Below are 21,327 nucleotides of genomic sequence, written 5' to 3' on the forward strand. Positions count from 1 at the left end.
TTCCCACATCTACAAAGCATTTAGCTACCGGCTGCCACCTACTGATATGGAAGAGTATTACACGGTTACTCTGCCGAGCTCTAGACAGCACCGACACTCAACAACAACAACACATCATTTGCAGACTATAATTACTGCTTTGCAAAAAATATTTTTAACCCAAATAGGTGAAATTAGATAATCTCCCACGGCACACCAGACTGTATCTCACGGCATACTAGTGTGCCGCGGCACAGTGGTTGAAAAACACTGGACTAGAGGAAGTACACACAGGAGCTGGAGAGAAGGTCATGCCTTAGAAAGTCTGGGGTGCTCTCTCTCCAGATGGTTCCTCAACACGAGCTTTTCCAGAAAAAGGACACCACAGAGTGAGTTGTGGACACGCCCAGCCAGCAGGAAGCCCTGAGGCGGACCTACATCCCGCAACAGGCCCAGGAACGCCTCTGTGTGCCATTGGTGAAAGTGAAAAACGTGTCCAAAGACCGGAAAATCTGGGCTTCGCGACTAGAATTGCTGCCTTTGCCATCCTGACTTGGATAAGTGAAAGAAACCAGATGGATGGATGTGAGGTTCTGTTGGCCTTGAACCCCCAGATGCAGAGACAACAGGCGTTGAACAGGTAAGCATGACTTTAATGTCCAAAAATAAAGTATGATTCTTGCGCCTGGGAAGTGTCCAGGAAACACTAGAAGACGCGGAGCAACGGAAACAAAGACGGAGCAATATAAAGGAGCCTGATTGACAATCTGGAACAGGTGAGCCAAGATAGCCAATCAGGGACAGGTGAGGCAGACCAGTGCTCAGGCCAGAAGAGTGGCGAAGGCAAACAGGAAGTGAAACAAAAATAAGAGCGCAGGAAAGGAACCAAATACAGAAATAAGGGAAAAGAAGCATGGAGCAGTACACTTCATCACAACAAAACCACTAAAGGCCACAGTAAGAAGCTTTTAGAACACTCAAATTGGTGAAAATAAAGCGAGCTGTTATTTTATGCGTTGCATGATCCACAAAGACATGCAGGAATGTATTTATCTGGGAGAAATGTTGACAAGAAACAAGATCATTTAGGCCAGGGGCCCCCAAACTTTTGACTCGGGGGGCCGCATTGGGTTAAAACATTTATATTTATATGTATATATATACATATATATATATATATATATATATATATATATATATATATTAGTCAAGGTTTGTTTCAGGGAAACAATTGATTATATGTATAAAATCCCCTGACGAGCAGGGAAACCTACGAAACAGGCCTGTAGGGATGACATAGCCTCTGTGTTTTTTCCTGACCTAACGTATATATATATATATATACACTACCGTTCAAAAGTTTGGGGTCACCCAAACCATTTAGTGGAATAGCCTTCATTTCTAAGAACAAGAATAGACTGTCGCGTTTCAGATGAAAGTTCTCTTTTTCTGGCCATTTTGAGCGTTTAATTGAGCCCACAAATGTGATGCTCCAGAAACTCAATCTGCTCAAAGGAAGGTCAGTTTTGTAGCTTCTGTAACGAGCTAAAGTGTTTTCAGATGTGTGAACATGATTGCACAAGGGTTTTCTAATCATCAATTAGCCTTCTGAGCCAATGAGCAAACACATTGTACCATTAGAACACTGGAGTGATAGTTGCTGGAAATGGGCCTCTATACACCTATGTAGATATTGCACCAAAAAGCAGACATTTGCAGCTAGAATAGTCATTTAGCACATTAGCAATGTATAGAGTGTATTTCTGTAAAGTTAAGACTAGTTTAAAGTTATCTTCATTGAAAAGTACAGTGTTTTTCCTTCTAAAATAACCACATTTACATGTGACCCCAAACTTTTGAACGCTAGTGTATATATATATATATATATATATATATATATATATATATATATATATATTTATATATATTTATATATTCCTCGCGCACTAATTGACTAAAAAGAGCGCGCACTTGCCAATGATGTCACGTTATCGATGGGAAAATAACATTTTAGACAATATGATTTGCCTGAGCCGGGAGGAGACACAGAGAGTAACAAGCGGTAGAAAATGGATTAAAAAGGACAGATTAAAAAAAAAAAAATTAATTTAAAAAAATATTTTTATTTTTTTCAACTTGCCTCGCCATCCAGCTGAGTAGCGCCTACGTCGGTGGAGCAGCCCGGTGACCCCGTCTGCGCCAAGAGGACAGGACCCGTTGAACGGAGTGCTGGAGTTTGACTGGCAGGAAGAACTTGTAAGTCAATCACGGGAATCTAACACTTTGTTGCAACGCGGGGCTGATAATGTTGTCTCCGGCACATTTGACTCCGTTTTGAGAGAGAAAACGCACGGTTACCAATTTGGAAATAAACGTAGCAGACAGAAATATCTCAGGTTGGTTTCATAATGGATCAATGTAGCCGGGCCCGATATAAATATATTTAGACTTGAGTGACGCTTTAGTATAACTAAACGTTATGAAGGTGCTGGAATATTTCATGCTATTATTCAGAGGCAGCCTAAAATGAATCCTTTATTATTCACAACAGAAACGTGTACAATATCTGATCCAGTTGTGATCTGATGAGTTACATTTATGTGTTATTATTGCTGTATGCTGCATCCCCAATGTCCACTTATTTCATTTAGATTTTTGTTAAAAAATGTGTTGGCGTTAAAATGTAATATCGGACATTATCGGTATCGTTTTTTTTAATTATCAGTATCGTTTTTTTTTTGTTTTTGTTTTTTTTAAATCCACATAAAAAACACAAGATACACTTACAATTAGTGCACCAACCCAAAAAACCTCCCTCCCCCATTCACACAAAAGGGTTGTTTCTTTCTGTTATTAATATACTGCTTCCTACACTATATATCAATATATATCAATACAGTCTGCAAGGGATACAGTCCGTAAGCACACATGATTGTGCGTGCTGCTGCTCCACTAATAGTACTAACCTTTAACAGTTAATTTTACTCATTTTCATTCATTACTAATTTCTATGTAACTGTTTTTATATTGTTTTACTTTCTTTTTTATTCAAGAAAATGTTTTTAATTTATTTATCCTATTTTTTTTTTTTTAAAAGGACCTTATCTTCACCATACCTGGTTGTCCAAATTAGGCATAATAATGTGTTAATTCCACGACTGTATATATCGGTTGATATCGGTATTGGTAATTAAAGAGTTGGACAATATCGGCATATCGGATATCGGCAAAAAGCCATTATCGGACATCCCTATTTGGCGTATTTGCCTTTTAAGTCAGAAATGATGAATTCAATCAACTAGGCATGGTATTAAGTTACATGTAAATGATGCTACTATGTACGTTCATTATATGGTTTCTCTCATTTCAGAAAGAAACAAGCCAGCATTAGCTTTTATTAGACTTTTATTAGTAGATTGCACAGTGAAGTACATATTCCGTACAATTGACCACTAAATGGTAACACCCCAATAAGTTGTTCAACTTGTTTAAGTCGGGGTCCACTTGGTACAAAGGAAGGTCTGCACTCGAGGAAAGACATTCAGTATCCAACATTGGTTGCAATAAGTAGTAGCCGGCTTTGAAATTCCCCCAAGCAAAATGATTGCTATTGTGCATGACAATGGTGCACTTTATAAAAAATAAGACATTTTTGGAACATTTTCCTTGGTTTATTTGACAAGTTGAAAGAACATGGTGCCAGTTTGCTGTTTTTTTTCCTCAATAAAATACTGGAAAGGATAGAAATGTAGTTCGTCTCTTTTATCCGACTATTAAAGGCCTACTGAAAGCCACTACTAGCGACCACGCAGTCTGATAGTTTATATATCAATGATGAAATCTTAACATTGCAACTAGGGATGTCCGATAATGGCTTTTTGCCGATATCCGATATGCCGATATTGTCCAACTCTTTAATTACCGATACCGATATCAACCGATACCGATATCAACCGATATATACAGTCGTGGAATTAACACATTATTATGCCTAATTTGGACAACCAGGCATGGTGAAGATAAGGTACTTTTTAAAAAAATGAATCAAATAAAATAAGATAAATAAATTAAAAACATTTTTTTGAATAAAAAAGAAAGTAAAACAATATAAAAACAGTTACATAGAAACTAGTAATGAATGAAAATTTGTAAAATGAAGTGTTAAAGGTTAGTATTATTAGTGGAGCAGCAGCACGCACAATCATGTGTGCTTACGGACTGTATCCCTTGCAGACTGTATTGATATATATTGATATATAATGTAGGAAGCAGAATATTAATAACAGAAAGAAACAACCCTTTTGTGTGAATGAGTGTAAATGGGGGGAGGGAGGTTTTTTGGGTTGGTGCACTAATTGTAAGTGTATCTTGTGTTTTTTATGTGGATTTGATAAAAAAAACAAAAAAAACAAAAAAACAAAAAAAAAACGATACTGATAATTAAAAAAACGATACCGATAATTTCCGATATTACATTTTAACGCATTTATCGGCCGATAATATCGGCAGACCGATATTATCGGACATCTCTAATTGCAACACATGCCAATACGGCCTGGTTAACTTATAAAGTGACATTTTAAATTTCCCGCCACACTTCCGGTTGAAAAAGCCTCCGGAGGATGACGTATGCGCGTGACGTAGCCCGGGGAACAGAGGTATGTCTTCCCCATTGAATACAATACAAAAAAGCTCTGTTTTCATTTCATAATTCCACAGTATTGTGGACATCTGTGTTGGTGAATCTTCTGCAATTTGTTTAATGAACAATGGAGGCTGCAAAGAAGAACGTTGTAGGTGGGATCGGTGTATTAGCGGCTGGCTGTAGCAACACAACCAGGATTACTCACTTGGATAGCAGACGCGCTAGCCGATGCTAACCGGCCACCGCACGGATAATCGGGTGAAGTCCTTCGTCCTTCTGCCGATCGCCGGAACGCAGGTGAGCACGGGTGTTGATGAGCTGGGCAGATGATGGCTGGCTGGCGTAGGTGGAGCGCTAATGTTTTTATCATAACTCTGTGAGGTCCCGTTGCTAAGTTGCTAAGTCAGCCTTAGCGTCGTTAGCAACAGCATTGTTAAGCTTTGCCAGGCTGAGATCTATTAACCGTGTAGTTACATGTACGTGGTTTAATAGTATTGTTGATCTTCTGTCTATCCTTCCAGTCAGGGGTTTATTTATTTTGTTTTTGTCTGCATTTGAGACAGATGCTATCACGTTAGCTCATGCTAATTAGCATGAGCTTCGTCGATGTATTGTCGTGGAGATAAAAGGCACTGAATGTCCATTTCGCGTTCTCGACTCTCATTTTCAAGAGGATATAGTATCCCAGGTGGTTTGAAATACAAATCCGTGATCCACAATAGAAAAAGGAGAGAGTGTGGAATCCAATGAGCCAGCTTGTACCTAAGTTACGGTCAGAGCGAAAAAAAACATGTATTTCACTGCATTCTAGTCCGTCACTCTAACGTTCCTCATCCACAAATCTTTCATCCTCGCTCAAATTAATGGGGTAATGGTCCGAATAGCTCTAGCTGCGTTGAAAACAATAGGAAAATATGAGGGAGTGAACAACTGACAATGTCACGCTACTTCCGCTACAGGCAAGGCTTTTTTTTTATCAGCGAGCAAAAGTTGCGAACTTTATCGTCGATGTTCTCTACTAAATCCTTTCAGCAAAAATATGGCAATATCGCAAAATGATCAAGTATGACACATAGAATGGATCTGCTATCCCCGTTTAAGTAAAAAAAAAATCATTTCAGTAGGCCTTTAATCGATTAATCGAAGTAATAATCGACAGATTAATCGATTATCAAATTAGTTGTTAGTTGCAGCCCTCGTCTATTTCCTGGGAGATTGTTTACGTTGAAATATCACACAGCCAAACTCTCCCGCGTGTGTTTTTTCCTGTGTTTAATGAACGACGAGTGGTAACTGAAACTCATGTCGCACACTGAGCAGGAGAAAGGTTTCTCTCCGGTGTGCAATCTGGCGTGCTCAGTCAGCGTTGACTTTTGGGAGAATCTTTTGCCGCAGACTGTGCAGACAAAAGGTTTCTCTCCGGTGTGCGTCCTCATGTGCTGAATCAAGGACGTCTGAACCCTGAAACGTGTTTGGCAGACCGAGCAAGCGAACGGTTTCTCCCCGGTGTGCCGTCTCGTGTGGATCACCAAAGCTGTCCGCTGGCGGAAGTTTGTGTTGCAAATGGCGCAGGAAAAGGGTTTCTGCCCGGTGTGTATTCTCCTGTGCCTCGCCAACGCCGAATGGTCGCTGAAACTTGTTTTGCAGACCGAGCAGGAGAACGGTTTCTCCCCGGTGTGCGTTCTGGTGTGTGTCTTCAGGCTGCCCTTTTCAGAGAACTTTTTACCGCACACTGAGCAACTGAAAGGTTTTTCCCCTGTGTGCGTTCTTTTGTGTGATATCAAATGTGCATTTCGAGTAAACGCTTTCCCACAAACCAAGCACGGGAAGGGATTTACTCCAGTATCAGCTTTAGAGTGTTCATCATCAGTGTCAGGAGAGGGTGATGTTGTATCCTCACTATCTGACAGTGGAGCGAAGTCAGCTTGGGATCCTCCATCAACTTCTGTTGTCATGTGTTGAGTTGAGCAGATGTTTGGTCTCTCCACCTCTCTCTGCTCCTCACTTTCACCTTTGACCTCATCATCGTCACTCTTCACAGTGACACCAATCACTGGGAACTTGGAGATATCAGCTTCCTCGTCCTCGTCTTTAATGCAGGGGGGCTCTGCCTCCTCCTGCTCCATCTTGGTGGTCCAATATTGTTGATCTGGAGGGGGATGTTCCCCACCGACTGCAGGACACAAAAACATTCAACAATTAGTGTTAGAATAATTGTTTGTTAGTTATCACAAAAAACTTTGTGTTGAAATGAGTTCCAGGCAAAAGGACAGGGGCTGTCTTTGAGGCCTACCAAGAGTAAGGGGGAAAGCCACATGAAGGGTTTTCTGTTTTCTCTCATGTATGGTAATCAACAGAAAGATATTGTTCTAACCCAAGGACTTCAAAGCGGACAGATGGCAGGATCTGCCCAATTTCCAGACGAACTCTTTTTGAACTATTTTATGGACCTCTTTTTGAAGTATTTTACGAACTCTTTTTGAAATATTTTATGGAACTCTTTTTTAACTGACCCTTTCTGTGAATTGTTTACGACCTTTTCTGTGAACTTTTTTGCGACCTTTGTCCTTTGGACACAGCGGTGACCAGGTGGTCGGCGAGGATCCAAAATAAAAGAAGGAGGCATGCAATCTTTTGGCAGAGCGTGCTGAGATACTGAGAGTACAGTGTGTCCAGGCGTGTCTCCTCAATTGAGTCCAAATTGAATTCTGTCTCTGTTGAATTCTTTGCCTCTTGTCTTGTTTAATAGATGTCATCAGTGTTTGAACCTGACAATTAGTTCTGGGCATTTTTGGCGGTGGCAGAAGTGCAGGTGTAAGAACTTAAGCTTTGCAAGAACAGGTAAGTTCAGTGATAGTCAAGGAGAGGGTCAATAAAAAACTCATACGAAAATAATCTTGCGCTTTTATTCTGAAGTCAAGTTAGGGCTGAGCAAAACGGGGAAAAATAATCAAAACAATTAGACCAGGGGTTGTCCAAAGTTCTTCCCCCAAGGGCAGCATAGTGAAAGTGAAAGCATCAGGGGGGCCATGACACATGGTAAAAACACACATTGTAAAGATATTAAAGATAGAACTTTTTTACCATTACAATAATTCATTTACACATTATAAACAAGTGTAGCCTCTCCAATACAATATCATCCTCTAGAACAGGGGTGGGCAATTATTTTTTACCGGGGGCCGCATGAGCAACCCGAGCACTGCTGGAGGGCCACATCGACAATATTTCAATTAAATTTTGCTCAATATTATTTTTGATATATACCGTAAGATAAATAATAATAATAATAATAATTAATAATAATAGTAATACTTCAACATAGTGTGTGTAACAGCATTCCATGACTAATATAAATAAATTAACATTAATAATAAATGACAGTAAAATAAGCACACGTATGACTGAGGAGTCATAGTGTAACTTTGTGTGGTGTTTGAGTTGTCCCACTTTTTGTGTGGCCATAAACGCACCAGTGGTTTAGTGCTATGCGTGTTGGTGACAGATGACAAGTTGCTTTTGGCCTGGTTTGTACGGCAGAAAATGACAAGTTTTTCCAGATAGAAGTGTGAAAACTCATGTTTTTGGTGTGGTTATGGCCGAATATAAACAGTTTTGCTCAATAAAGTGATGGATATAATTCCTGTCCTCGAAGCATCTCGATAGACGTTACAATAATTGAACGGTGTTCAATTAAACGGTGTTGACGAACACCGTTAGGGCCGCTTGTTGTCACTGTCACTCAAAGTTGCATTGCAAAATTACACAGAATAAATATGTTTATTTTGTTTAGAATTCAGATGGGATTTGATTTGGTGCGCGGCATATATTTGCTGTGCGCAGAGGACGCTTGAGCAGTGCGCAATTGCGCAGGCGCGCACCTTAGAGGGAACGTTGCTTGGCAGTCCATGTCTTGTTGGAAACACGCCATTCCTCATCAACTTTTCTCTTTTTAGCGTCTCGGGTGTAAACCGTGCATCACTTGTCGCTGCATGTGCACCTTCACTCGCAGGTTACACACGGACACACGCCCATAAATAACACTTTTCAAAATAAAAGCAGTACAGTTGTATTGCGCGCACGACATAGATGTTTTTTCAACTTTATTTTGTAATTAGTGATTGCAGCTGTTCACAATCACACACGCGCATACGTCCACACGGAAGTAATACAAATAACGATTTTCAAAACAAAAGCAGCACCGTTGTATTGCACACTCGACATAGATACTTTTTTAAATGTATTTTGTCATTTATAATTGGCCTCACGCGGGCCGGACAGGGACGCACAAAGGGCCGGATGTGGCCCGCGGGCCGCAGACTGCCCAGGTCTGGTCTAGAACTAGATGAGGCAATTCCTGAAGGAATTGCGTGTGAATGCTCCAATGCTGAAGTTGAACTGAAATCCTGGATTTTTTTTTTTAGAATTGTTGAAGTAGAGCACACAATTCCCAAACAGGCTGAACCGTTTGAATCAGGTGAAAAATGTGGGAAGAGTGGAACTTTGACGAATGTCCCATTGATTGGAATGGGAATTTTAAAAAAATAACTGGGCATTTCGGGAAAAGCGGGAATGAGTTGGAATGGTTGGTGTGGGAAATTTTTCAAATCGGTCGAGAAATGTTGAAGTAGTAACATTTTTAATTGAAAAATGGTATTGAGTAGGGATGTCCGATAATGGCTTTTTGCCGATATCCGATATGCCGATATTGTCCAACTCTTTAATTACCGATACCGATATCAACCGATACCGATACCAACCGATATATACAGTCGTGGAATTAACACATTATTAATAGAGATGTCCGATAATATCGGTCTGCCGATATTATCGGCCGATAAATGCGTTAAAATGTAATATCGGAAATGATCGGTATTGGTTTTTTATTGTCAGTATCGTTTTTTTTATTTTTTAATTTTTTTTTAATTTTTATTAAATCCACATAAAAAATACAAGATACACTTACAATTAGTGCACCAAGCCAAAAAACCTCCCTCCCCCATTTACACTCATTCACACAAAAGGGTTGTTTCTTTCTGTTATTAATATTCTGCTTCCTACATTATATATCAATATATATCAATACAGTCTGCAAGGGATACAGTCCGTAAGCACACATGATTGTGCGTGCTGCTGCTCCACTAATAGTACTAACCTTTAACACTTCATTTTACTCATTTTCATTAATTACTAGTTTCTATGTAACTGTTTTTATATTGTTTTACTTTCTTTTTTATTCAAGAAAATGTTTTTAATTTATTTATCTTATTTTATTTTATTTTTTATTTTTTAAAAGTACCTTATCTTCACCATACCTGGTTGTCCAAATTAGGCATAATAATGTGTTAATTCCACGACTGCATATATCGGTTGATATCGGTATCGGTTGATATCGGTATCGGTAATTAAAGAGTTGGACAATATCGGCATATCGGATATTGGCAAAAAGCCATTATCGGACATCCCTAATTATTATGCCTAATTTGGACAACCAGGTATGGTGAAGATAAGGTACTTTTTAAAAAAATAATCAAATAAAATAAGATAAATAAATTAAAAACATTTTCTTGAATAAAAAAGAAAGTAAAACAATATAAAAACAGTTACATAGAAACTAGTAATGAATGAAAATTTGTAAAATTAACTGTTAAAGGTTAGTACTATTAGTGGAGCAGCAGCACGCACAATCATGTGTGCTTACGGACTGTATCCCTTGCAGACTGTATTGATATATATTGATATATAATGTAGGAAGCAGAATATTAATAACAGAAAGAAACAACCCTTTTGTGTGAATGAGTGTAAATGGGGAGGGAGGTTTTTTGGGTTGGTGCACTAATTGTAAGTGTATCTTGTGTTTTTTATGTGGATTTAATCAATTTTTTTTTTTAAAAACAACCAAAAAAAAACAAAAAACGATACTGATAATAAAAAAAACAGATACCGATCATTTCCGATATTACATTTTAACGCATTTATCGGCCGATAATATCGGCAGACCGATATTATCGGACATCTCTAGTATTAAGGATATCCTGGAATTTCTGGAAAACCTGGGAATTTTTTCAGTTCGAAAAACAACTTTGTTTTTTGTCCTGATTAAGAGGAATGTTTTGACGGTGGAACGGTTGAAGTGGGTTGAAAAACGTGGAAGGAGTAGTCGCCAGAAAAAAAGGGACAAAAAAGGGTTTGGAAAAACGGGAATTCCTGGAATTTTTTTTGAAACTTGGAAAAATACCTAAGATAACAATATTTGGTACATAATTACAGCTGCTCAAGCATAGAATTATTACTTTTTAGTATCAAAATGAGACTTTCGCTCCATGTCGTACTTGGTACTTCCTCTCACCAGAGAACCAGGGAGTACGCAGTGTGTGTGCGTGAGCGAGCAGGCGTTACCATAGCAACAGGGAGGACTCATTGTGTTTTGTTCCTCAAGCAACAAGAGAGCGCCCAAAGAATGACTCCCTGCACATTCTATTCTACTTGTGGAAGAATCATCCCCAACACATGGAAAAAAAACAAAAAACTTCCACATCTTAGCTTTGTGTGACAAGTAAGAAAGCAAATTTGATTTTTTTTTTTTTTTACCTTTGTAGTATTTCATTCACTTTCTCGTAATTGTACACTTTACCAACCTTGCATTTTGAAACAAACTCTAAAATAAACGTGCCTTGCCTGATCTAAACCGACTGGAGGTATTAAAATGTTTCTAGAATGTAACGGAGGCCAGGTCTGGACCATGTGGACCTTGGCCAACTAGTACTGGACATGGAGTTGACGGCCTTCCAGCTGGAGGTTGGAGTCCAAGGACAGAACCGAGCGAGTTACACGGGCCAATCAAAATGGAGGCAAGTGGAGTCAAACAGAAATCCAACAAAGCAAGAACATCAATTTAAAAATATATTTTTGTAGGTACGACAATGAGGAGGAAACAAAACATCATAAAGGTGTATTTATTGATATAATGATGGGATGAATACAATGATACATGATATCTACACTTAATATAGTCAAGTATCAGCATGATGTGTTGTATTGATCAGTGGTCCCCAACCTTTTTGTAGCTGCGGACCGGTCAATGCTTGAAAATTTGTCCCACGGACCGGTGGAGGGGGGGGGGGGGGGGGGGGGGGGGGTATTAAAAAAAATAAAATAAAAAAAGTTTTTTTTTTTTTTTTTTTTTTTTTTTTACATAAATAAATACAATCATGTGTGCTTACGGATTGTATCCTTGCAGACTGTATTGATCTATATTGATATATAATGTATATATTGTGTTTTTTATGTTGATTTCATTAAAAAAAATTAAAAAAAATAAATAAATAATTTTTTTTTTTTTTTTTTTTTTACATAAATAAATACAATCATGTGTGCTTACGGACTGTATCCCTTGCAGACTGTATTGATCTATATTGATATATAATGTATATATTGTGTTTTTTATGTTGATTTCATTTTAAAAAAAAAAAAATTTTTTTTTTTTTTTTTTTTTTTAATTTCTTGTGCGGGGCCCGGTACCAATCGGTCCGCGGACCGGTACCGGGCCGCGACCCGGTGGTTGGGGACCACTGGTATTGATGATTAAGAAGAGGATTATGTGAGTGATGGGCAGGACAATAAAAGTGTTGGTTTGCACACAAACAGCATGTTTCTTTCTTTCTTTGAATAATACTAGAGTTTGTTTGCTGACTTGCCAAGCAGCCGCAAGACATTGAAATGAGGTCCTGACGTGGAGCAACTCAAACCTAACGTTGGAACAACATGCTTTTTGACAACGTTTAATCAATGTTGTGATCTGACGTTTATTTGACCGTTGAATTTTGGTCATTTCCCAACCAATATTCTACAGGTTGTGACGTTGATTTAAAGGCCTACTGAAAGCCACTACTAGCGACCACGCAGTCTGATAGTTTATATATCAATGATGACATCTTAACATTGCAACACATGCCAATACGGCCGGGTTAACTTATAAAGTGACATTTTACATTTCCCGGGAAACTTCCGCTTGTACCTAAGTTACGGTCAGAGCGAAAAAAGGTGCGTCCTGCACTGCACTCTAGTCCTTCACTCTCACGTACCTCATCCACGAATCTTTCATCCTGGCTCAAATTAATGGGGTAATCGTCGCTTTCTCGGTCCGAATCGCTCTCGCTGCTGGTGTAAACAACGGGGAAATGTGAGGAGCCTTTCAACCTGTGACGTCACGCTACTTCCGGTACAGGCAAGGCTTTTTTTTATCAGCGACCAAAAGTTGCGAACTTTATCGTCGATGTTCTCTACTAAATCCTTTCAGCAGAAATATGGCAACATCGCGAAATGATCAAGTATGACACATAGAATGGATCTGCTATCCCCGTTTAAATAACAACATTTCATTTCAGTAGGCATTTAACATTGAATTTTGGTCATTTCCCAACCAATATTCTACAACACAAATACAACGTCGAACAACATACTTTATGACTATGTTTAGATGTTGATTTGACCGTTGAATTTCGGCCATTTCCCAACTAATATTCTACAACACAAACACAACGTTAAAACAACATGCTTTTTGACAACGTTTAATCAATGTCAGGTTGTGACGTTGAAATGTGGTCATTTCCCAACCAATATTCTCAGGGCCGGCCCGTGGCATAGGCCGTATAGGCAAATGCTAAGGACGCCGTCCATCAGGGGGCGCCACACCAGTGCCACAAATGTTGGAGGGAAAAAAAAAAAAAAAAAAAAAAAAAAAGTTGGTACTATTATTTCTAAATACATAAAATAATCCACATTAATTAAAATGCAAAGTAAAGCCTATTTAATAGAAATATTATTTGTTACAACATTACGCCCCCCCCTCCCCCGGCACGGTGCCAAAAAGAGTCATGATACGGGAAGGGAGCGCCCCCTCCCTTCCCGTATCATGACTCTTTTTGGACGTCACCACATCAAAAAATCAACACAAGATGTCAAAACGGCCAAAACTGTCAGGTGCCCAGGGAACAAAAAAGAGAAAAGAAGAGGAGAAACGAGAAAAAGACAGAGGTAGCAGGTAGGTAACGTTAGCCTACATGAAATTATTTGTCTGTTACAGAATGTGATAGTAACCTGGCTTTTAAGCATTAAGCTAATGTTACATGATTCGGCAATTGCTAATCAATAAATAGCTAGTTCTGTTTTAACGTCGGGTTAATATTGTGGAGGGGGCTAAATTGTTATGGAAAATAATAATGTAACGTTAGGTAATTACAGTACTCCCTGGTGTACAGTAATTTGTAAGTCATTCTAGTTAATGCAATATTAAAAAGCACAAATAGAGAACTCTGTAGGATCCCCTTTTTTTGTAATATAGTTGTTAAAGTCATACTGGTTTGATATCTTGTTTTGTGCAGTGCCTTATTTATATTGTACTTTTAATTTATTTTATGCAACTTGTTGACACGTTTTATTTTGTGTTTATGTATGTAAAAATATTTTATTTCATATATTCATTTTTTTATTTTTTGTATTCATTTATTTATCCATATTTTTTTTTTATCTTGTTAACTATTCTGATTGTTAATTTGCTTTCTTTAAGTAAAAAAAAAGGTCAAAGACAAAGCTATTCGGTTTCTTGTGAGTATATACACTTCACTGCCGATGTGGGGGGGGGGGGGGGGGGGGGGCACCTAAAATCTTGCCTAGGGCGCCAGATTGGTTAGGGCCGGGCCTGAGTATTCTACAACGTTGAAACAACATGCTTTTTGACTACCTTTAATAAATGTCAGATTCTGACATTGATTTGTCATTGAATTATGATCATTTCCCCACCAACATTTCACAACACAAATACAACATTGAAACATGCTTTTTGGTGATGTTTATTCAATGTCAGGTTGTGACGTTGATTTGACATTGAAATGTTGGTCACTTCCGACCAACAACGTGGATCCAACGTTAGACATCAACGTTAATTGTCTCAATTTACAAATACAACTATTTAGCAACATGTACGCATAATCAACGTTGTATCGACGTCTGGTGCCTGCAGATTAAGATGTTGTATTTGTGGGGCTTTTTGTGTGAGATGTGTAACTTACTAGAGAGTACTTTTGTTTAGCTTACTTCAAAATAAAGTGGTAAACCGAACAGAAAGGTCACATGAGCTGAGATGAGTGAAGAAGTAAACAAACCTGCTTGTTGATGTTTGTTGAAAAGAGCGTCCAGTAGTTGACGTTGTCGCTCGTTCTCCTCTTTTGTTCTAGAAAGTTCCTCCTCGTATTCTGCTATCGTTCTTTCCAACACTACAAATATTTCTTCCACAGCAGCAGTTAGTCGCTGCTTCACCAACACTCTCAGCATTTCTACTTTGCACATTTTCACACAATCACAAATGCTCAAATATGGATGTAAATGATAAGAAGTGATGTAAATGATAAGAAGTGATGTAAATGATAAGAATTAAGTACATTCCACGACGCTGCACGCTCGCTTCCGCAAAACAACGCCGCGCCAAGTGCGCATGCGTACATCCGCCGCCATTTTAGACTTTTTTTTAATGATAACATAAATATACGTCATAAACACAACATAAATGTTGTTCGAAATGCATTTTAAAAATAGTCTGAATTGGACGATTTGATCATTATAATGAATAATGTCACGTAAACTACTTAGGCGTTTATAACTGCTGGATAGTACATTTAGAAGTAGTTGCAGATTTTATCCACTAGATGGCAGCAGTGTAGAAGCTATTTCAGAGTCGTGTCCGTTTCACAGTTTGGCAGCCTGTAGTCACGTGAAAGGTTTTGACCAATCAGAGAGACCAGATAAGCGCTTAAAGCAGTGTTTTTCAACCACTGTGCCGCGGCACACTAGTGTACCGTGAGATATTTGTCTGGTGTGCCGTGGCAGTTTATGTCATTTCACCTAATTGGGTTAAAAATATTTTTTGCAAAGCAGTAGTTATAATCCGCTAATGTGCCGTTGTTGAATGTCTGTGTAGTCTAGCCTTGATGTTGTTAGGCCTATTTTAGGGCGGCTCAAGCCCCCCTAAAATGTTCTTAAGCCCCCCTAAATAATTTGGTGTTAAAAAAATAAATTAAAAAAAATGTTTTTTTTAAATTTTTTTACAAATGTCGACATATTCATTATAAAGTGGCCCGAATATGAGTTTAAATAAATAATCATATAACCTGTCATTATTCACTCAGTTTCCCCTCACTTCATAGCGTAAGGTAGACAGCCCCTTTAGTGCGTCGCTATCCACTCCATTCCACTTGTTCATGTAGAAAATGCCCACATCACTCAAAATCCAGTCCGCATTTTCTCTGCGACCTTGCTTGCGGTCCTGCAGGTGTACGAATCACATTAGCACACAGCACTGCAGAACAAGAACCTTGTGTCTGCCATTGTAAATAATTTACTTTTTAAGTTTTGTGTTTCTTGTAGAATCTATATAAAGTAATATACATTAGCCTATTGTTAAAATAATGAAAAAAACATCATTAAATATATTTGTTTTATTGTATTGTTACATTAATAGCTGTTGTATTATTATAGGATGGCTTGTTAAACATTTCATAGGATTTTCAGAGGGTGGAAAAACCAAGACATTTAATATAAAATGTAAAATGAATAAATACATAAAAAGAAAAAGAAAAAAAATGGTTAAAAGCCATCGTCCCGGGGAGCATTTAATTTCGTCCTGTGAATTTTTTAACCATCCCCGGGACGACGGGACTACGTTGATCTCAAGCCCTGGAAGTTACATTTTATTGTTTGCATTATTTGTTTCAGCATTGCACTTTGAAGACGGTCCCTCAGCTCTTTGACAGCTTTGGCTCTTTTTCACATCAGCAGACGGACTCTAAGTTTTTCTTATTTACAGTTTATATAAAAGTTTCTCATTTCTATTCAGACTTCCATATATATTTAATTTCCTTAACGGCTTGCCATAATATATATATATATATATATAAATATATTATATACAAGCCAAATTATCCCGATCCAGGTATTACTTTAATTCAAGTAATTAAGTAATATTTCCAGGGCTTGAATTTACAACCATTTTAGTCACATATGTGCCCAAAATGTAATCTGTGCAACTTCAAAATATTTGGGAACAAACAATTATTGTATTGTGAGCTAAAGTGATGGCATTAGCCTCTATGTTGTGAAGTAATAACATAGAAGCTAATGCCACCACTTTCATTGTGTTTCAGTGTATCTTGAAGGATCATGCAAGTCATTGTTTCTTGTTGATGCTGTAAACAAAATGTCACCATGTTTGTTGTTGTACTGAACACACATTGAAAAAAAACAGACTGAAATAATAATAATAATAATAATGATTCATTTCTAAGTCTTTGTTAGCCGTCTGTGAAGTTTTGTGCTTGTGCGCTACGTTCGCTCGCATCCTGTGCATCTCCTGGGGGGCTAAGCCCCCCCCGTCCTTAAAAGCTAGTGACGCCCCTGTTGTCTAGAGCAGTGTTTTTCAACCACTGTGCCGCGGCACACTATTGTGCCGTAAGATACAGTCTGGTGTGCCGTGGGAGATGATCTCATTTCACCTATTTGGGTTAAAAATATTTTTTGCAAAGCAGTAATGATGTGTTGTTGTTGAGTGAGATCGGCAGACTTACCACGTTATACTCTTCCATATCAGTAGGTGGCGGCAGGTAGCTAATTGCTTCGTAGATGTCGGAACTTTTGCTTTCACTGAGGTAGCCAGACAAGTTAAGTAGACAACGTAAATAATAGAGCAAGAAGTGCATACAACCATGTTGTGTGAAAACCACAAAATCATTCACATTAACTCGGCTCTAAGTTGTGAAAAAGGTTACTGTGGAGGTTGCCCTCCTGTGGGTTCTTCTGACACAAAGATCCTCTCGTGAGCCCGGTAGTCTGAGGTAACAAGTCTTTTATTTTCATACAGCAGTATGGTTTTGCTTTCCAGCAAAATGTCTCCCGGTCTCATGTGCCCTGCTCACCAGCAACTCCCACCCCGTGTCTCGTTCCGGCTGCTGCTAGTAAGGGCGACAGGTGATCAGATAACAAGCCCCGGCTGGGCAATCTACTCACCTGCCGCTGGCTCCCCGCAGACCACGGCCCCCCTCCACAGTGACAAATTATACATTACATGACCTTCACAGTACAAACAAGTCCAATAATGGACTAATAATTTCCATCCAATGTTCATTAAAACGACAACATGATGGGCCGATGCAACACTGTCCTCTTGGGGGCGACACAGAGCCATGACAACAACCTAATGTAAGGGCTCGTGCAAAGCCAACAGATCAAGCGTGTAGCTTTCGTTTTTAAGGAAACTTGTTTTATTTTTTTTCCATTTTATAATTAATTAGCCTATTGAGTCAGACTGCTGAGAAATATGATGAACATTTCCAAGCACTTCACCCAAAATTCAAGCATTTTTCTAGCCTTGAAAACACGACATTCAAATCCAAGCAAGGTTTTTAAGCACCTGTACGATCCCTGTATACAGATTGGTTTAAATATATTGAATAATAAAATGCATAGGCACACCTGGTGGCAGCCATAACTGCGACGTGGCCTTCAATGAAATGGAGTTTGACACCCCTGTACTAGCTAACATATTGACTTAACTTGTTTGAAACTAATCATAAAGTATTTTAGTAATGGCTAAAGGCTCTCTAAAATCTCCTTAACCCCCCCCCCCCACCCCCCCCCACCCCCAAATATGCTTTAGTATTTGATTTATACAAAGTTTACAGTGACAAAGACACATTTAAGATAAAGTAACTTAAAACCCCTCCTGATTGGCAGAGCGAGTTGCGCCTCATGATTGCCAACCAGGAGCAGGTGAGAAACCAGTGCTTACATCTTACAGGAAGTGGAATTAAGGAAATAAGAAAAATAAAACCAAAACACAGGAAACGACAAAATAAGTCTCCTTAGGCCGGGTATAAATACTCTGGATGCGGCTCCATCCTCTCAGACTAGAGAACCATCAATTTGCAATCTATTCAATGCCAAGACGACACATTTTGTTGAACAGAAATATTTGACAAATTTGAATAAATCTGTGTTGTAATCAGGAAGGGTCTAGGAATATGTTTGCGGTGACATGAACTACTTGACACACCACACACCGTATCACGGGGCCCAACGCAAACTCTCACTCGCGTGTCTTTTCATGTGATGAATGTACGACGAGTGGTAGCTAAAACTGGTGTTGCACACCGTACATGAAAACGGTTTCTCTCCGGTGTGCGATCTCGTGTGTTCTGTCAGAGTGGACCTTTGGGAGAATCTCTTGCCGCAGACCGTGCAGGCAAAAGGTTTCTCTCCCGTGTGCGTCCGCATGTGTTGGATCAGAGTCGTCTGATACCTGAAGCTCGTTTTGCAGACCGAGCAGGAAAAGGGTTTCTCCCCGGTGTGTACCCGCGCGTGTTTCCTCACGCTGCTCTTGTCAGAGAACTTTTTACCACAGACTGAGCAAGCGAAAGGTTTTTCCCCCGTGTGAGTTTTTTTGTGTGATGTCAAACTTGCATTCTGAGTAAACGCTTCACCACAAACCAAGCACGGGAAGAGTTTTACTTCAGCATCGGCTTTAGAGTGTTCATCATCAGTGTCAGGAGAGGGTGGTGTTGCGTCCTCACCATCTGACAGTGGAGCTAAGTCTGCTTGGGATCCTCCACCATCACCTTCTGTTGTCATGTGTTGAGTTGAGCTGCTGCCTGGTTTCTCCACCTCTCTCTGCTCCTCACTTTCACCTTTGACCTCATCATCGTCACTCTTCACAGTGACACCAGTCCCTGGTAACTTGGAGATATCAGCTTCCTCGATCTCTTCTTTAACGTAGGGGGGCTCCGCCTCCTCCTGCTCCATCTCATCACAGACTGCAGGACAAAAAAAAAAAACATTCAACAATTAGTTTTAAGGCATTATTTGGTGTAAGAACTTCAGTTTTGCAATTTTCAGTAATTGTCAACTGGTGAGTTGATTTAAAGGCCTACTGAAAGCCACTACTACGCAGTCTGATAGTTTATATATCAATGATGACATCTTAACATTGCAACACATGCCAATACGGCCGGGTTAACTTATAAAGTGACATTTTAAAATTCCCGCCACACTTCCGGTTGAAAAACTCCTCTGGATATGATTTATGCGCGTGACGTCACAAAATCCACGGAAGTGGTTGGACCCCATCGGACCCGATACAAAAACCTCTTGTTTTCTTCGACAAAATTCCACAGTATTGTGGACATCTGTGTTGGTGAATCTTTTGCAATTTGTTTAATGAACAATGGAGACTGCAAAGAAGAACGTTGTAGGTGGGATCGATCGGTGTATTAGCAGCTAAGTACAATACTTACAGCAACACAACAAGGACTACTTACTACGCCTAGCCGATGCTTGCCGCCAAACCCACGGATGAAGTCCGGCTGTTGATGGGAAGATGAAGGCTGGCTGGCGTAGGTGGAGCGCTAATGTTTTATCATAGTTCTGTGAGGTCCGGTTGCTAAGTTGCTAAATTAGCCTTAGCGTCGTTAGCAACAGCATTGTTAAGCCTTACCAGGCTGAGAATTTTTAACCGTGTAGTTACATGTACATGGTTTAATAGTATTGTTGATCTTCTGTCTATCCTTCCAGTCAGGGGTTTATTTATTTTGTTTCTATCTGCATTTGAGAACGATGCTATCACGTTAGCTCAGCAGCTAAGTGTGTCGCCGATGTATTGTCGTGGAGATAAAAGTCACTTTAAAAGTCCATTTGGCGTTCTGGACTCTCATTTTCAAGAGGATATAGTATCCCAGGTGGTTTAAAATACAAATCCGTGATCTACAATAGAAAAAGGAGAGAGTGTGGAATCCAATGAGCCAGCTTGTACCTAAGTTACGGTCAGAGCGAAGAAAGATACGTCCATCGCTGCCTCTCAAGTCCTTCACTGTAACGTTCCTCATCTACGAATCTTTCATCCTGGCTCAAATTAATGGGGTAATCGTCGCTTTCTCGGTCCGAATCTCTCTCGCTCCATTGTAAACAACGGGGAATTGTGAGGAATACTAGCTCCTGTGACGTCACGCTACTTCCGCTACAGGCAAGGCTTTTTTTTTATCAGCGAGCAAAAGTTGCGAACTTTATCGTCGATTTTCTCTACTAAATCCTTTCAGCAAAAATATGGCAATATCGCGAAATGATCAAGTATGACACATAGAATGGATCTGCTATTCCCGTTTAAATAAAAAAAATTCATTTCAGTAGGCCTTTAAATAATAAAATTAAATAATAAAATTCATACCTTTCGCTTTTATTCTGAAGTTAAGTTAGGGCTAGGCAATTAATAGAAGAATAATCAAAACCAACATTTAAACCAAAGTTCTTTCACCAAGGGCCAAATACTGAAAGTGAAAGAATGATTAAAAAAAACACAGTTTAGATTTGAAGGAGCAGGAAAAAGTACAAACTTATATAATTCCCTCCCCCATCACTCAGATCTTATCATAATCTAATTAATTGTCAACAATACGATACATCATGCGCTTATATAACAATATATAATAAACAGGTAGCAAATAGTTATTAGTTTTTAGTATCAAAAGGACATTTTGACTGTTTCTTTTGCTTTTATTTCAACTATATATTATCCTGTGAGCCACAACAATTAGTTGTGTATGAGAAGTGTTTATCTAGTTTTGCCCATTTTATTGATTGTTTTTTTTTAGCTGCGTTTTATACTG

General features: G+C 39.0%; 3 protein-coding genes and 1 long non-coding RNA gene across 5 annotated transcripts in view; 1 reads left to right on the forward strand and 3 right to left on the reverse strand.

Moving 5' to 3' along the window:
- The first annotated feature begins 393 nt into the window (after positions 1 to 393).
- LOC133630121 (uncharacterized) lies at positions 394 to 11,488 on the forward strand. Of its 2 annotated transcripts, none has more exons than XR_009821195.1 (3): positions 394 to 619; positions 2,132 to 2,235; positions 11,341 to 11,488. It is a non-coding gene; the product is annotated as an uncharacterized LOC133630121 (long non-coding RNA). The 2 variants fall into 2 exon arrangements; XR_009821194.1 differs by lacking the exon at positions 11,341 to 11,488 and adding an exon at positions 6,666 to 6,758.
- On the reverse strand, positions 5,735 to 15,058 carry LOC133630108 (zinc finger protein OZF-like). Its single transcript, XM_062021422.1, has 2 exons — positions 14,788 to 15,058; positions 5,735 to 6,797 (listed from the first exon to the last, which is right to left on the reverse strand). Exons 1-2 carry the CDS (start codon positions 14,969 to 14,971, stop codon positions 5,857 to 5,859), a joined length of 1,125 nt encoding a protein of 374 aa, XP_061877406.1. The 5' UTR covers positions 14,972 to 15,058; the 3' UTR covers positions 5,735 to 5,856.
- A 3,678-nt stretch (positions 15,059 to 18,736) lies between these two features.
- On the reverse strand, positions 18,737 to 19,471 carry LOC133630118 (gastrula zinc finger protein XlCGF49.1-like). The gene has a single exon (XM_062021449.1). It carries the CDS (start codon positions 19,469 to 19,471, stop codon positions 18,737 to 18,739), a length of 735 nt encoding a protein of 244 aa, XP_061877433.1.
- Positions 19,364 to 21,327, reverse strand: part of LOC133630102 (zinc finger protein 773-like) — a 31,575-nt gene continuing 29,611 nt past the window's right edge. The window contains exon 5 of the mRNA XM_062021409.1: positions 19,364 to 19,482. The gene's annotated coding sequence lies outside the window, so the exon portion shown is untranslated. The remainder of the gene's footprint in view (positions 19,483 to 21,327) is intronic.

Source organism: Entelurus aequoreus, linkage group LG02, assembly GCF_033978785.1.
Source record: "Entelurus aequoreus isolate RoL-2023_Sb linkage group LG02, RoL_Eaeq_v1.1, whole genome shotgun sequence".
Classification (NCBI taxonomy): Eukaryota; Metazoa; Chordata; class Actinopteri; order Syngnathiformes; family Syngnathidae; genus Entelurus; species Entelurus aequoreus.

What these genes read in the sequence shown, in the direction of transcription:
- LOC133630108 (XM_062021422.1), bottom strand. Translation starts at nt 14,971, where the DNA reads ATGTGCAAAGTAGAAATGCTGAGAGTGTTGGTGAAGCAGCGACTAACT. An exon ending in CAACAAACATCAACAAGCAG is followed by an intron (nt 6,798 to 14,787) that starts GTTTGTTTACTT and finishes TGTGTCCTGCAG; the next exon opens with TCGGTGGGGAACATCCCCCT.
- LOC133630118 (XM_062021449.1), bottom strand. Translation starts at nt 19,471, where the DNA reads ATGGAGCAGGAGGAGGCGGAGCCCCCCTACGTTAAAGAAGAGATCGAG.